Here is a 15138-nt window from a genome sequence, read left to right as displayed (position 1 = left end):
TGTGTGCAACTATGTTATCTTTCATGCATTGTGCATAAAAAATATGCAAACTACGTAGGGCAACTATGGTATCTTTTTCCATGGTTTTTGTTGCTTTTGTTGTGTGATAGTTTTTTCTGAAATCACATGATGTTCTACGTATTCATCAAATGCAGCCGAAGACCGCAGGCAAAAAACAAATGGAAGACCTATGTGGCCATGTGCAGGATCCAAAGGAAAGTCTTAACTAACATATGCAACCAAGATTAGCAGGGCAAAAAGAACACTAGTCCGAACCAACCTATCCAATCAAGAAGAGCACCTAAATACTTATAAAAAATATTGGGCAAATCCACTCGACAAACAAAAAAGGAAAAATGAGCCACTTCCGATCCACTCCTATGCAACTCCTTCCGACATATTGTGCAACTCCAATCATAACTTGGGTAGTGCCCTCCACCTTCGTCCACCCCCACACGCTTCCTCTCTCTTGCCTCGCCGCCCACCACCTTCATCTTCCCGCTACACGCCCTATCACACACCTTGCCGCCCTCCACCTAGCAAAAACACAGATGCAAAACTGTTCTGGCACAAATCCAAGCAACTGTCCTAACAAAACCAAGCAACCGTGGTAGCATTACTACTTAGATTATCTACTTTACGCAGAGGAAAAATGTATGATATTGATAACTATCTAACACCCACCCCCTCCCCTCCGGGTGTCTTCTCTGTTCTAGCAATAACCAAGCAATGCAATTACAAAAAAACACAAAATGCAAAACAGTTCTAGAAAAAAATCCAAGCAATTGCGCTAGCAAAACCAAGCAACTGCATTACAAAAACCACAAATGCAAAAACTATTCAAAATAAATCCAAGGAACTGCCCCAACAAAACTAAGAAACTGCAACTCTTATAGCAAAAATCCAAGCAACTGCTCTGCCCCTAGAGTGAAAAGTTTCCCTATGAATCCAACGCTAGCCACCCCCCTTCAATCCCCATATCAGCCATGACGATCGCAAGAGAAGCCACTCGCCGTAGTACAAAATCCGCCCCTCTCCCTCGTTTGCAACCCCGTTTGTCCCGCTATCCTTCCTTCCCCGTTTAATTTGCTGCAAAAACTATTTAATAGCTATCCTTGCTTCCCTGTTTGTCCCGCCTTACCCTGCCCTTGAGGCCCTTGATCTTGTTGGGCATTTCTTCTGGCCGAGCATACCGTGCTTTACCCCTATGAAGCAAATATATGAGATAATTGGCGAACAAAACAATATACTGCTAGCAAAAAAAAGTCATTCAATTGCACAGGAAACATCGTTAGCATGATACAAAAATCCATCAAAATTATGTCATAGAAAATCCATTGCAGCATCAACTTTGCATGAGAAAAAAACTACAAGCACCAACTCAAACTACAACTTCGTGCACTATGCCTTCATTTTTGAGCAACTCTGATGCCACCATGCAGCAACTACAATACTAATTCCAAAGTTTTCTAAACATATGCACACATTATCACAAACATCACCCCGTGAGACTATCAACCTTTATTTAGCGCTGATGGAACAGATATGAACATGGCATTGTGCTTGTTCCATCAAGACATCTAAAGTTTCTCTTCAATTTTAATCATACTTGGTATGTGTTGACTGTTGACTGTGTACAGCTTATATCTGAATCTAGTCCATCACTCATCATCCTTTATGATACCTTGACCGAGAATAGAGAGTAAAGAAAATTACATTGGTACATGGATTTCCCGTGATCAATTTTGAGCAACTCTTATGCCGCGTCCAACAACTACTAATCCCGGGGGATGCGGATCTTTTTTATAGGCTAAACTGACTGTCAAGTGCCAAACTTCTCTGGCATTCATGAATGGCACATCAGATTTCTAATTAAACTGTTCTAGCACAAAAAGGTCATAATGACTGTCTACAAGCAATAATCCAAGTACAATTGTTGGCATGTTGCGCCCAGTCTCGCTCTCGTCATTCCTGTCATTAACATCCAAATCTATCTAGGTTCAGAACAAGTATTTGGATAGGTTGTGTGAATAGGACAAGGGTGGTATCGTGCTGTTTCTGAACATTGTAATTATGTGCAAAAGGATGCAAAGTTTATGAACATTGAAAATGAATCTGTACAGAATGTAGAGGTTGATAATTCGTTTGGTGCTTTTGAAAGTTGTAAAGGTAGTACAAAGGATGCAAAGATTGTGGAATCTGGATGCTTGCGCACCTGTTCTTGGAATATGTACTGGTGTTCTCCGCGTACATGCTTTCTGAAGTTTGGCATGCACAGCGTTTCAGTTTCAGTTTCGGCAAGAACAGAAGAACAAACACCCTCGCGTCATGTCTCATCGTCGCCAGAGTGCTTTGGGACGGGCACTCCGGCCCTTGCTCCTCCGCTTGGTGGTCACGGCACGGGCGGCACTCTGGCCCTCGGTCCTTCAGTTTTGCGGTCGCGGCGCGGACGGAGAGCTGCCCCCCGCTCCCCTCCTCCGGTTGGTGGTACCTCCGCCCCCCACTCAGTCTCGAGTTCGGGGCGCTCCATCTTCTCAAACCCTCTCTCTTCTCAGGCAGTTTCGAGAACGACGGATAGGAGAGAGAGAGAGAGAGAGAGAGAGAGAGGAGAACGTGTCAGGATGGTGGGTGGGTGAGACTCAGCCTGGACGTGACGAGCGGGCTTTTGGCCCGGCTCGCGGCCCGTTAAGGACCGGACCGTACGGTCCTGGATCGTCAAAAAAGTTGGTCGGTCCGAGCTCAGGAATCAGGCCCGATAAAGCTTCGGTCCGGTCCTGTTTTTAACCGGGCTAACCGAGCGGACCGAATCTTGGCCCAGTCCAGCTCCAACATCTGTTAACTAGGGCACGCACCGCATAGAGAGAGAGAAGGAAGAGAGAGAATACTTGACCCGGTCCTCGTCCAGTTCAAGGCGGGCGGTGACGGCGCCTTATCCCTCTCCCATCCCACCGGCGAGCGCCGCCACCGTCGTCACTAGGCCCACCACTCGCCCGATCTCTCCTCTCCATCCCTCCCAACTCGTTGACGTCGCCCCTCTCCTCTCTTACAGTGCCACCTTGCCTTGCCCGAGCATGCATGCCACCGCGCAGAACATTGAGGGCCACCGGCGCACAGCACGCACGGCCGTCGGCCTGCCCGCGACGAACCACCTTGTCCAGTAGCTCCGCCACCTTCAGATCTACTTCCTAGTGCAAGGAATCGGCCGAATGGGCACCAAAGCCGTCACCATCATCCTCCATCCCCAAGTCCAGCCGCCGTCATGCGTCGTCCATTACGTCGTCGTAGCTGCTTCCCCGGCCTCCTCGACCCCGCCATCGAGTTTGTCGTGAGTCACTGCACCTTTCTACTCGGTTCCCCCTTCTGAATGTGGGCCAGCAGCCTTCTCTTGTCGACCACATGGTCACCACCTCGCCGCCGATGGGTTGCTGGTCGGTCCGTCGGTCCAGACCGGGCTTTTGCTTGTTCGGTCCGGTGCAGGAAAACAGGACCGCTCGGCTGGTCGGTCCGGTCCGGTCCGGCTCGCCGTCGGCCGGTCCAAACAGCGGCTCGGTCTGGGACTGGACCGGCCCGGACCGTGTCCACCCTGAGGTGAGACGGACGCTGATTCATCGGCCTCTTCTAACACGGTATCTCCCTCGCCCCCGCGTGCACGTCAGTTCCGATAGGAAACAACCTGCGCAGCGCGATTTTAATCAGGCTGTGCGCTCAGGGGCTCCATTTAGTGCAGGTGCACTAATAAATATTTAGGCAACAACAAACAACTAAGTCATGCAAACATCAATTCAGAAAGATTCAGAAACTAACAAAGTGACGCTTTCCTGTCCTTCACCTTCCTAGTCAGTCACATCCCATATATAGAGATCGACCGCTGTATGCATGGTCCTTTAGATAAGAATCAACAAACCTCAAATCTATGCGTAGTACCTCTGTCATCTTATTTTTTTAAGCAACTCGTACAGCCATCCTGAGCAACTAACTTCTACAGAAGTTTAGCCCCCCCCTCCCCCCAGAAGTGCTCCCCCCCCCCCCCCCCCCCCCCCACATGGCCTCTACTTCCCTACTCCCTTCCTCGTCTAGTCCTATGTAAAACGCCATCCTCCCTCACTCTCCCTCATCTGCAACTCGCCGATGGGTTTGCAACGTAAGTCTGCAACACCCCTCCCCCTTTCCCATTCACCCACGTGAAAATGCTTGTGCGCGCCGCGCTCCCTCGCCGCGTAGACTCCCATCGATGACCTCCCCTTATGACCCGCCTCCCCCGCGACCAAGAATCATTATGTACAGAGGGAGAAGGAAGGATGGGCTACTTAGCTCAGCAGTCGCCATTGATTTACGTGTGCAATGCGCCTCGAGCGCTCCGACAACCCACCCGCGCCTCAACTTCCCATGTCGCCAGATCCCTTGAAGCCGCTGCGGCAGCCCACCCGCGCCGCCGGCGTTCGCGCGAGGGGAGTGGGGTCGTGGAAATGAAACACGAAGAATCTTCGCCGAATCGCGCCGCCCTGCTCCTTCCCATCGTTATCTCCGCCTCGCTGTTCTTCTCTGCTCGAAGGTGGATTGGGGAATTTTGGGGAGGGGACGTCGTCATTTGCTGGTACGTGGCTGTTTCACCTGCCTATTTATTTCTCTCTGTGGGACCCAGGTTTTAATTCAGGCGAACCGCTGTCGGTTTCTGACCGGGAGACGCGCACGATCTCCTCGATCGGACGACAAGGCACGGTGCGCTTTAATAATTCGGGTTGATTGATTTCCCAGAGATTTAATGTGTAAAAATTAAATTTAAGCTACATGAGACACATGATAGTGCACCAAAATGAATTGGAAAATCATACGTGTATGTGTCCCTGGTGCATGTTTAGTCCCGATGCAAGAAATTTCTAACATCGAGAATCTCGATTTTAAAATGGCGGCTGCTAGGAATCATCCGACTTATTTCCTCAGGAAATTAGTCGGGTCCCCAACCGTCCGATCAAATCCCTCGATACGTTGGATTAGTCAATCTAGACCGCGTCGCTCTGACACAATAGAACGCCGTGCGTGGCCTCGTCTTCCTCGCGTCGCATCCAATTCAAAAAAATCCCCACGCACACGCGATTCCTGAGATAGACGCGGTGAGCTCCAGCGAGCGGCCCTGATCTAGCTCGCAGTCGCAGCCGCCATGCCGCGCTCGCTCGCAGCACCAGGCTCTGCCCAGCTCGTTCCTCACCTTGCAAACACATTACCGCTGCCGGTCGTGGCAACACCATAGACTCTAGGCATGGCAGCAGCGCTTCACTGCAACGGGCTGCCCCCAAGAGCTGCCAACGACGCTGCACCGAGCCATTCACAAGCGCAGCGCTGGAGCACCGGGACCAGTCGCGGGAGTGGTGCATCGGAGCAGGGGGGAGGCGTCGACGAGCGCTCCATTGCAGCTCCGTAGTCGGCGACTTGCAGCTTCATTGCAGCTCCGCCACCTGCGTCGAGCTGCTCCATTGCAGCTCCGTCGTCGGCGTCGAGCGCTCCATTGAAGCTCCGCCGCCTACGCCGAGCGGCTCCATTGCAGCTCCGCCGCCTGCGCCGAGCGGCTCCATTGCAGCTCTGCCGCCGGCGTCGAGCGCTCCATTGGAGCTCCGCCGCCGGCGTCGAGCGCTCCATTGGAGCTCCGCCGCCTGAGCCGAGCAGCTCCATTGTAGCTCCGCCGCTGGCGCTCGAGTACTGCAACGGCACACGAGGTTGCATTGCATCACGGACGAGGTTGTAACGCACCATGATGGCCGTGGACAAGTTGTTGCGTTGCATACCGGCGGCCATGGACGCGTTGGTGCATTGCAGCACCGGCATTCATCGACGAGCGCCATTTGTATCACCGGCATCACCTCCCGGTTCCCCGTTGTTGTGGTGGTCCTTACCATGGCTCCCCTCCATGTGCGCTATGCCACCTCCAGCGATGCAACGGAGGAGCTCCGGCTGTTGGTGCCGACGGCCGGCGTCTAACTCTTCCATTTTCCTAGCTGTTGTGGTGGTGCTCGGCTGCTCGCCATGGCTAATCTCTTGGCGATGGGATGTAAAAGGAAGAAAGAAGAAGAAACGAGTGGAGGAGCTGCGTTAGAGATAAGATAAGGTTGGGGCGAAGCGGTGGGCAGCCGCAGCCTGACGCACACACGTGGCGCATAGAGAAGGAGGCTTAAAAGAGAGAGAGATAAGTCGGATGATTATAAACGTTTTCCTTTTAAAATCCAGTAAATCCAAAACTAAGTTGCAATTCATGAAACTTATCGTGGTGTCATATGGACACCAATGGACTGTGATATTATATTTTTTTTCAAATTTGAGACAAGTTTTGATATAATCTGTCGGATTCAAGGCTCCGCAGACCCTTAAGAGGTTCGAACACTCGGGTGCGTACGAACAACTCCTACTCCCCGTCTTGCCGGCCCAACAATTACATAGCTAGACTCGACGAACCCAAAGAACGCGAGACACAGAGATTTATCCTGGTTCGGGCCACCTTGCGGTGTAATACCCTACTTCGGCTTTGTGGTGGATTGCCTCGAGGGGCTGTGGGTTAACTAGTACAGTGGGTGAACAGCCTCAGGAGGTGAGGTGTTCTTCAGCTTGATGAGCTGGTGAGTGTGAGGAGGTCTGAATGATCCGCCCCCCCTCCCCCTCTATGGTGGTTGCTAAGTCCTATTTGTAGTGGGCTTGGTCCTCTTCCCAAATGTTGGCGGGAAAGGATCCCACAACGGCCAATTTCGAAGGGAGACAACTAGTACAAGTTATCCTGACAAAAGTAGTCTTCGCCTGCAAAAGGCTCTGGTGGTGACGCTGCCGTGGGCTCCACGATGACCTCCGTCCAGCCGTCCTGGCGGTCTTGGTCTTATTGCACCAATATGGAAACCTTTGCTCGACTCCTCGGGACTCCGCGCCTGCGCTTGCCTTCTTAGCACCAAAGAGGAAACTAGTACATTGCACCTGCTGGCGCCCGCCTGGCCTTGGTCATCATGGCTCACGCCATGTGAACCTCGCGAGGTGCGCCCTACATAGATATCTCCGCTCCTTGGGAGCCAGCCTAGTGAGGCCGCCAGGTCTTGGTGTCGTCCTCCTTGCGAGGCTTGGCCCCTCGCGAGGGTCTTGTGTTGTTGCTGCCGAACTGGGCCCTACCTGGCCGCTGATGGAGCCATGCTACGGGCCGCAGGCAGGCAAGTCTGGCACCCCCGGCCCCATAACGCCGACAATAGCCCCCAGGCCCAAGGCACGCTCGAGCTTGGCTTCGAGGCGGAGCCAAAGGGCAAGTGCGGAGCACCGCGGGCCCCAACCGCCTGCGGCCTCGGTCGACGCATGGCGATTGATGGGACGTGGGCATCTCCGCTTCCCCACACTGTCTCAGCAACCGTCCGACTTGACGAGACGCCGCTGCATGCAAAGGGAAAATCATCATTACGTGCGATCGTGGTGACCGACGGTTGGCCTCCCCTTGGCTATAAATGAGGGAAGGGGCGGAGCCCCCCTTGCTCACCTCTGTCTTCTTGCAGTACACTCCTTCTTCTTCCTCTTGGTCCCTCCATCTTGCTAACTTGCCAAGATATCCATGGCGCCGATCAGAGGTTTTCGGTAGCGGAGAAGGGGAAGACCACCCTCGTGGAGCCCGAGCTGCTTCTGCCGAAGAAGAGGTCCCAGCATCCTCACAATGTCGGTGCGAGGCAGGAGGTGACACGGCCCTGGTATGACGGCCACCCCCTGGCTTCCCACTTCCTTTGTATGCCTAGGCACCAGACTTAGGAGTAGGTGGCAGTGTCCCACGCCGCGCGAGCCGTGGGGACCAGGCTAGGGCCGTGCGGCCGTCCGTCTTGCGAACCCACGCCGAGGCCTCCTTGCGTGAGTTCGTGCAGTGGGCGGCGATGCCTCCGTGCACGTGGATCCGGTTCCCGCAGTTCTTCGCCAAATAGATGCTGCCGAGGGGGGCGCTCGAGCTGTGGCTGCAGCATGCCCAGTGCTGCAGTCTAGCCACGGGAGCAGAGGTTGAGGTCGTCTCCTCCGGCAAGATCTTCATGACTCAGGGATGGGGCGAGGTCGCCCGCGCTTGCTGCGCGGAGGGGGGCCCTGGCATCCATTTCGAGTATGACGGCGCCTCCACATTGTTCTTCAAGGTCTTCGACGAGGAAGGTCGCCGCTTAGAGTGCTACCCTAGGGGAGACCATCAGCAGGGAGAGGCGACGGGCGCAGCGCCTACTGTGGGTCCTGCCGACGACTTCCTCGGCAGCAGGGACGACTCCTGGGAGTCTAGTGACTCTCCCGAGCCTAGCGAGTCCTTGAAGATGAGCGACGACAGCTACGTACCCCCAAGCTCCTGCCACGCCTGGAGCGCCACGGCGGCCTCCTCCCGGCGCCAACGGTGATCTGGATGGGGTTTGCGCCGGCCTCACATGGCCCACTGTTGACGATGGCGTCGGTGTCAGTGCCCGTAGCCAGGGCTTCTCGAGGCTGCTTTTTTTTAGTTCCCTGTGAGGAATCGAAACGAACCGTGAGGGGGCATGTAAAGAACCTGTAATGCTTTTGTTCCATCGCTTATTACTCTTAACATGAGATTGTGGCTGCGTGTCTCGCTTAGGCATTACTCCTCCTTTTCGATCTTGCGGTAGCTTTAGCGCTCTACATGCACTATCAGGTCCCAGTCCCTAGGCAGGCTCCAGCCGTCGCTGGTATGCCAGGTCACGATGCCGTGGTCAAGACTAGGAGGTGAGCGGCCCGAGGTCCGGTAAGAGCTCCTGAGGCGCGATGCTCAGGAGGTCCCCCTTGGCGTGCAAGCAACTCCCAGGAGGCCGAAAAGGAAAGCAGCACTGTCGGAGCGAGTTTACAGGAGCGGAGGGCTTTGGACAGAGAGATTCGCTTTGTTATGTATGGGGGACTTATCTTTTGGCAACCCAATGGTGATTCCTTGCACAAAGCCCAGCTTGTGCTTCAGTGGTGGTATTAATAGGTAGGGCTGAGCCGGTCCCCCCTTCCGCCGCTCATCTAAATGCTCTGCGTCCTCGGGTCCCGACCCTCGAGCGAGGCTCAGCCGCCGCTGGTATGCCAAGTCACGATGCCATGATCAAGGCCAGGGGGTGAGGGATGGAGAGTCAGTAAGGGCTCCCAAGGCGCGATGCTCAGGAGTCCCCCCTTTAACGCACAAGTGAATTGTGTAGGAAAAGGGGCGGTCGGCGAGGTCGCATGTAGTTGAGCCCCGGAGATTCCTATGGGTTAGTTCGAGAGAAGAGCATGACTCGTAATCGCGTCGCTGTCCTGCCGCTGTTCTTTCCGCAAGAAGATGAAGGCACTGAGGATCTAGTGAGGTGATGTGCATGGAGCGGGCCATGAGCCAGAGCTTGATCGCACAGGTTTATCAGCATTGCAGGAACGGACCCGAGCACAAGCGCCGTGCCAGCATGTGAAACCCTCGTCGCGCGATGAGCAAGAGGTCGGTCAGCTACGCGGGGATCCATGAAAGGCGTATGGCAGGTAGTTAGTAACATAAATCATCTCATGGGAGAAGATAAAGCTAGTCCAGGTAGATGCAAGAATGATACATGCTGCAGGGACGGACCCACGCGACTTGGGGATGATGCAGCCCGAGGGGCGCCCCCAACAAGGTAAACTAAAGATGCAAAAAGGATAGGCGCCGCAGGGACAGGCCCATGCGACATGGGGATAATGCAGCCCGAGGGGCGCCCCCAACTGAATAAACTGGTAAATGTCACCTGGTGCCGTTGCTAGAGAGATGTTGAAGTAGCTGAAGATGCGCCCTGAAGAGGTTTCTCCTCATGAGCCGCCTTGGCCTTGAACCTCGGGAGGCTCTGGAGGTTCGCGAAGGACTGTTGCTACCTCCGCCAGGACCACGTCGCACCTGGCCTCCTGAGCAACCACGATGCTTCGCAAGCGACGCTGGAAGGCGGCAGCCGCGTTCGGCAAGCCAAAGGGCATGCGAACGTAGCAGTGAGGTGGGCCCTCACACCGACCAGCTTGCGAAGGCCAGAAGCACTGCTGAGTTGCAACTCTGTTGAGCCCGGGGATGTTGACATAGCCGCGCAGCTTGTTGTCTTCGCCGGGACAAGGAGCTGCGTTAGGTGGTGGGCGGCGGTCGCCGCGCATGGCTCTTGCCTCTTGAAGCTCCTCGGTCGTCTTGGAGATGAACTCCTGGGCTCTTGGCACCTTGTGCCTAGTGCCCTCGTGAGGGAAGCGTGCGGCGAATCATGCCTCCACGTGGTGCCCGAGCGCCTCCCTCGTGGCATTGGCCAGGTCAGAGGCCCTCTAGAAGGGAGCCCTCGAGCCCAACCTGAGGAGGGCATCGAGCGCACCTTCCTATGCGAGAGAGGGAGCCGCCCCATCCATGGGCGCTGGTCCTGAGGTGGTGCCGCTGGAGACGCCGCTCTCATGAGGCTCTTGACGGAGTAGCTGCTTTTTCTTCTTGGGGACAGCCTCAGGAGGGTAGATGGCGCCTTCGTTGTCTGGGTCTTCCATTGTCGCAGTCTGGTAGGCGCGCTCGAGAGAGCACACCGCGTCCTTCTCCTCGCAAGCATCGCGATGATGTCGTGGCTCCTTGGCATCTTGAGGACATTGTAGACATGGTGGGGCACCGCCATGAACTTAGCCAGGGTCGGATACCCAAGGATGGCGTTGTACGGTAGGCGAATGTGAGCGACGTCGAAGTCGATGAGCTCGGTGCGGTAGTTGTCACACTGGCCAATGGTGACAGGGAGGCGGATCTGACCTATCAGAGTGGCAGAACCATCGGTCACTCTTGAGAAAGGCTTGGTGGGCTGAAGCTGATCATACGACACTTGGAGTCGGTCGAACATCTCGATGGAAAGAACATTGAGCCCCGCGCCACCATCGATGAGGGTCTTGGTGAGAAGGACGTTGCTGATAACGGGCGAGCAGAACATTGGGACAGCGCCGACAGTTGCCGCGCACTTGAGCTGGTCGGACGAGCTGAAGGTGATGGTGTACTTGGACCACCTAAGTGGGCGCGTGGCCTCGAGCCTGGGAAGGCCCACGTTGACCGCACGAGCGAACTGCTTGAAGATGCGGCGGGAGGCTGGGGCCTGAGCGCCACCCAAGATGCAGGCGATGGTGCGAGGCTCCTGGAAGCCTCGAGCCCCCTCGTCTTGGTGGTGGTGGCAGTGGAGGGAGGCCAGCATTGCCCTAAGGATGGTCCTCACCAGGCTGACCTCTCTAGGCTCCCTCACGAGGCTGGCCTCTCTAGATGCCCTCGCGAGGCTGGCCTTGCCAGCAATCCTAACGAGGCTGGTCGCGCCACTCCTGGTGGAGGCCGCGGTCGTCCCAACATCCTCCACTTCTGCTTCCTCCACAGCCGTAGCCTCGGTCATTGCGCTTGGGGCGTCGACCGAGGCGCCCGTCGCGGATGGCCCTGAGCTCATGACAATCGTTGGTGTTATGGTTGTGTACATTGTGGAAGACGCAGAATGGACGACTACCCTTGGACGACTCTGGGTGGTTGCAGCCGCGCTTCATCTCTGGTTCGGCCATGAGGACGACAGCTCCCTTGCGCTGCACGTCCTTGACTTTGGCCTTCTTGTCTTCTGGGTCGATAGCTGGGAACTTGAGGAGGGAGTGGAGCCCCTCCTCGGCCCTCGCGCACTTGGTAGCCATGTTGAACATCTCCAGGGCCGTGCACAAGTCCTCGTGGATGGCGAGCTCCTCCTTCATCTTGACATCGCGGACGCCATAGGAGAACGCCAAGATGATGGCTTCGTTAGAAACTTTGGGGATCCTGAGGCGAACGCTGTTGAAGTGTTGGATGTACTTCTGCAGGGTCTCCCCAGGATGTTGCTTGATGCGCCGTAGGTCACCTGCGGCAGGCGGGCGGTCGCGAGTACCTTGGAAGGTTGCGACGAAGCGCTTGCGCATCTCGCCCCAGGAGGAGATTGATCCCGCGGGCAGGTTCAGGAGCCATGAGTGCGCGCCATCCTTGAGGGCCATGGGGAACCAGTTCGCCATGACCTTCTTGTCGCCGATGACCGCCTCAATGCGTAGCTCGTAGAGCTGCAGGAACTCCGCAGGGCCGGGGGTGCCGTCGTAGCATGGAGGAAGGTCAGGCTTGAACTTGGCTGGCCAGACGACGCTACGTAGCTCAGGGGTGAAGGCGCGACAGCCTGCTGTGGTCACCGGGGCCCGTCACGGAGGTGGGGCCTGATCTTGGCGCTCACGCACCACCGCTGCAGGTGGCGCGCGGTCTTGACATGGTGGTGGAGGAAGCGCTGGAGCACCTTCTTGCGGCCACTAGACCTCTCGGCAGCTTTCTTCCTCACGCGCGGGCGCCTGGCACGGTGGGTCGCGCCGAGGGGGCATGCGTCTTGGGCCGAGGGCGACGTCCTGACGAGGAGGTGGCAGAGGCGCTCCATGGGCTACGTCGCCCGCAGTAGGTGGCGGACGAGGCAACGAGAGGGAAGGTGTAGGCGAGCCCCCAACCGCGCTGACTAGCTCGGCGATGCAGTCCGGCCAGTCTTCATAGAGGTCGTCGACGGGGCAGTAGCGCAGGAGCTCGGCACCATGAGCAACAAGGCATGCACGTTCGTTGGGCCGTGATGAGCGTGGGACGATGAGCTGGCCGGAGTCAGCAACGGGGTGGTGGTGCATCCGTCCCGCCGCATGTAGGTATGCTGCGATGAAGCTTGCTGCTCGTGCCCCGCCGGGCCGGTGACGGCGTTGGCGGCTGGTGATGGAGCACGATGGGGAGGCCCGCCGACGGGCGCCATCTGGGAAACGCGCATGGCGAGAGCGACTCGACGCTCAGCACGGGCTCAGCGAGCATCTGCCATGAGGACAGTGGAGCGGCGGCGAGTCGACCGTCGGAAGAGAGGCTTCGACGCACCCCTACCTGACGCGCCAAATGTCGGATTCAGGGCTCCGCAGACCCTTGAGAGGTTCAAACACTGGGGTGCGTATGAAGAACTCCTACTCCTCGGCTTGCGGGCCCAACGATTCCACAGCTAGACTTGACGAACCCAAAGAACGAGAGACACAAAGATTTATCCTGGTTCGGGACACCTTGCGGTGTAATACCCTACTCCAGCTTTATGGTGGATTGCCTCGAGGGGCTGGGGGTTAACTAGTACAGTGGGTGAACAGCCTCAGGAGGTGAGGTGTTCTCGAGCTTGATGAGGTGGTGAGTGTGAGGATGGTCTGAAAGATCTGATCCCCCCCTCTATGGTGGTGGCTAAGTCCTATTTATAGTGGACTTGGTCCTCTTCCCAAATGTTGGCGGGAAGTGATCCCACAACGGCCAATTTCGAAGGGAGACCACTAGTACAAGTTATCCTGACAAAAGTAGTCTTCGCTTGCAAAAGGATCTGGTGGTGACGCTGTCATGGGCTCCGCGATGACCTCCGTCCTGCCGTCCTGACAGTCTTTGTCTTGTTGCACCAATATGGAAACCTTTGCTCGATTCCTCGGGACTCCGAGCCTGCGCTTGTCTCCTTAGCACCAAAGAGGAAACTAGTACACCGCGCCCGCTAGTACCCGCCTGGCCTTGGTCATCATGGCTCACATCATGTGAACCTTGCGAGATGCGCCCTGCATAGATATCTCCGCTCCTCGGGAGCCAGCCTCGTGAGGCCGCCCCAGGGAGGTCTTGGTGTCGTCTGCCTCGCGAGGCTTGGCCCCTCGCGAAGGTCTTGTGTTGTTGCTCCCGAACTGGGCCGTACCGGGCCGCCAATGGAGCCATGGTACGTCCATTTTGCATCATGTTTTCTTACTGTTATTTATAATGTTTTTGTCCATAATAATGCTTTTTGGAGTAATTGCAATGCCTTTTCTCTCATAATTTGCAAGGAACACACCAAGAGAGAGAATTCTGGCAGCTGGAAATCTGGACCTAGAAAAGCTACGTCAGGCTACCTATTCTGCACAACTCCAAATGAGCTGAAACTTCACGGAGATTTTTTATGGATTATTTAATAAATACTGGAGCCAATAAACACCAGAGGGGGGCCACCAGGTGGGCACAAGCCACCTGGGCGTGCTAGGTACCCCAGGTGCGCCCTGGTGGGTTGTGGCCTCCTCTACCCACTTCCGGTACCCATCTTTTGGTATATAAGTCATTTTGACCTAGAAAAAAAAATAAGATGAGGACTTTCGGGATGAAGCGTCAACGCCTCGAGGCAGAACTTGGGCAGGAGCAGTTTTGCCCTCCGGCGGAGCGATTCCGCCGGGGGAACTTCCCTCCCGAAGGGGGAAATCATCGTCATCATCATCACCAACAACTCTCCCATCCCGGGGAGGGAATCTCCATCAACCTCTCACAACACCATCTCCTCTCAAACCCTAGTTCATCTCTTGTGTTCAATCTTGTTACCAGAACTATAGATTGGTACTTGTGGGTGACTAGTAGTGTTGATTACATCTTGTAGTTCATTACTATATGGTTTAATTGGTGGAAGATTATATGTTCAGATCCACTATGCTATTTAATACTCCTCTGATCATGAACATGTTTATCATTTGTGAGTAGTTGCTTTTGTTCTTGAGGTCACGGGAGAAATCATGTTGCAAGTAATTATGTGAACTTGATATCTGTTTGATATTTTGATAGTATGAATGTTGTTATTCCCTTAGTGGTGTCAAGTGAACGTCGACTACATGACACTTCACCATATTTGGACCTAAGGGAATGCATTGTGGAGTAGCAATTAGATGGTGGGTTGCGAGAGTGATAGAAGCGTAAACCCTAGTTTATGCGCTATTCGGTAAGGGACCGATTGGATTCGAAAGTTTAATGCTATGTTCAGAATTTATTCTTAATACTTTTCTCGTAGTTGAGGATGCTTGCGGGAGGGTTAATCATAAGTAGGAGGTTTGTTCAAGTAAGAACAACACCTAAGCACCGGTCCACCCACATATCAAATTATCAAAGTAGTGAACACAAATGAAACCAACATGATGAAAGTGACTAGATGAAATTCCGGTGTACCCTCAAGAGCGCTTTGCTTATCATAAGAGACCATTTTGGCATGTCCTTTGCCTCAAAAGGATTGGGATACCTTGCAGCACTTTTGTTACTATTATCGTTACTTGCTCGTTACAAATTATCTCGCTATCAAACTACTCGCTTCTTACAATTTCAGCACTTGCAGACAATACCTTACTGAAAACCACTTGTCA

The 15138-nt window shown here is 54.9% G+C and overlaps 1 protein-coding gene and 1 long non-coding RNA gene across 2 annotated transcripts; both read right to left on the bottom strand.

The window, feature by feature from the left end:
* Positions 1-210: 210 nt before the first annotated feature.
* Positions 211-3993, bottom strand: LOC125512633. Its single transcript, XR_007285458.1, has 2 exons — positions 2216-3993; positions 211-1205 (listed from the first exon to the last, which is right to left on the bottom strand). It is a non-coding gene; the product is annotated as an uncharacterized LOC125512633 (long non-coding RNA).
* Positions 3994-4906: 913 nt separating this feature from the next.
* On the bottom strand, positions 4907-6065 carry LOC125512632. The gene is made up of 2 exons (XM_048677732.1): positions 5781-6065; positions 4907-5694 (listed from the first exon to the last, which is right to left on the bottom strand). Exons 1-2 carry the CDS (start codon positions 5889-5891, stop codon positions 5272-5274), a joined length of 534 nt encoding a protein of 177 aa, XP_048533689.1. The 5' UTR covers positions 5892-6065; the 3' UTR covers positions 4907-5271.
* Between the last annotated feature and the right edge of the window lie 9073 nt (positions 6066-15138).

The sequence above is a fragment of the Triticum urartu genome, chromosome 6 (genome assembly GCF_003073215.2).
Source record: "Triticum urartu cultivar G1812 chromosome 6, Tu2.1, whole genome shotgun sequence".
Lineage (NCBI taxonomy): Eukaryota > Viridiplantae > Streptophyta > Magnoliopsida > Poales > Poaceae > Triticum > Triticum urartu.
Note: the sequence above shows the minus strand (reverse complement) of the source record. Positions and strands in the feature narration are given on the sequence as shown.

Coding starts and splice junctions, on each gene's coding strand:
- LOC125512632 (XM_048677732.1), bottom strand. CDS start 5,891: ATGGTAAGGACCACCACAACAACGGGGAACCGGGAGGTGATGCCGGTG. Junction 5,695..5,780: donor CAACGCGTCCATGGCCGCCG/GTATGCAACGCA, acceptor GTGCCGTTGCAG/TACTCGAGCGCCAGCGGCGG.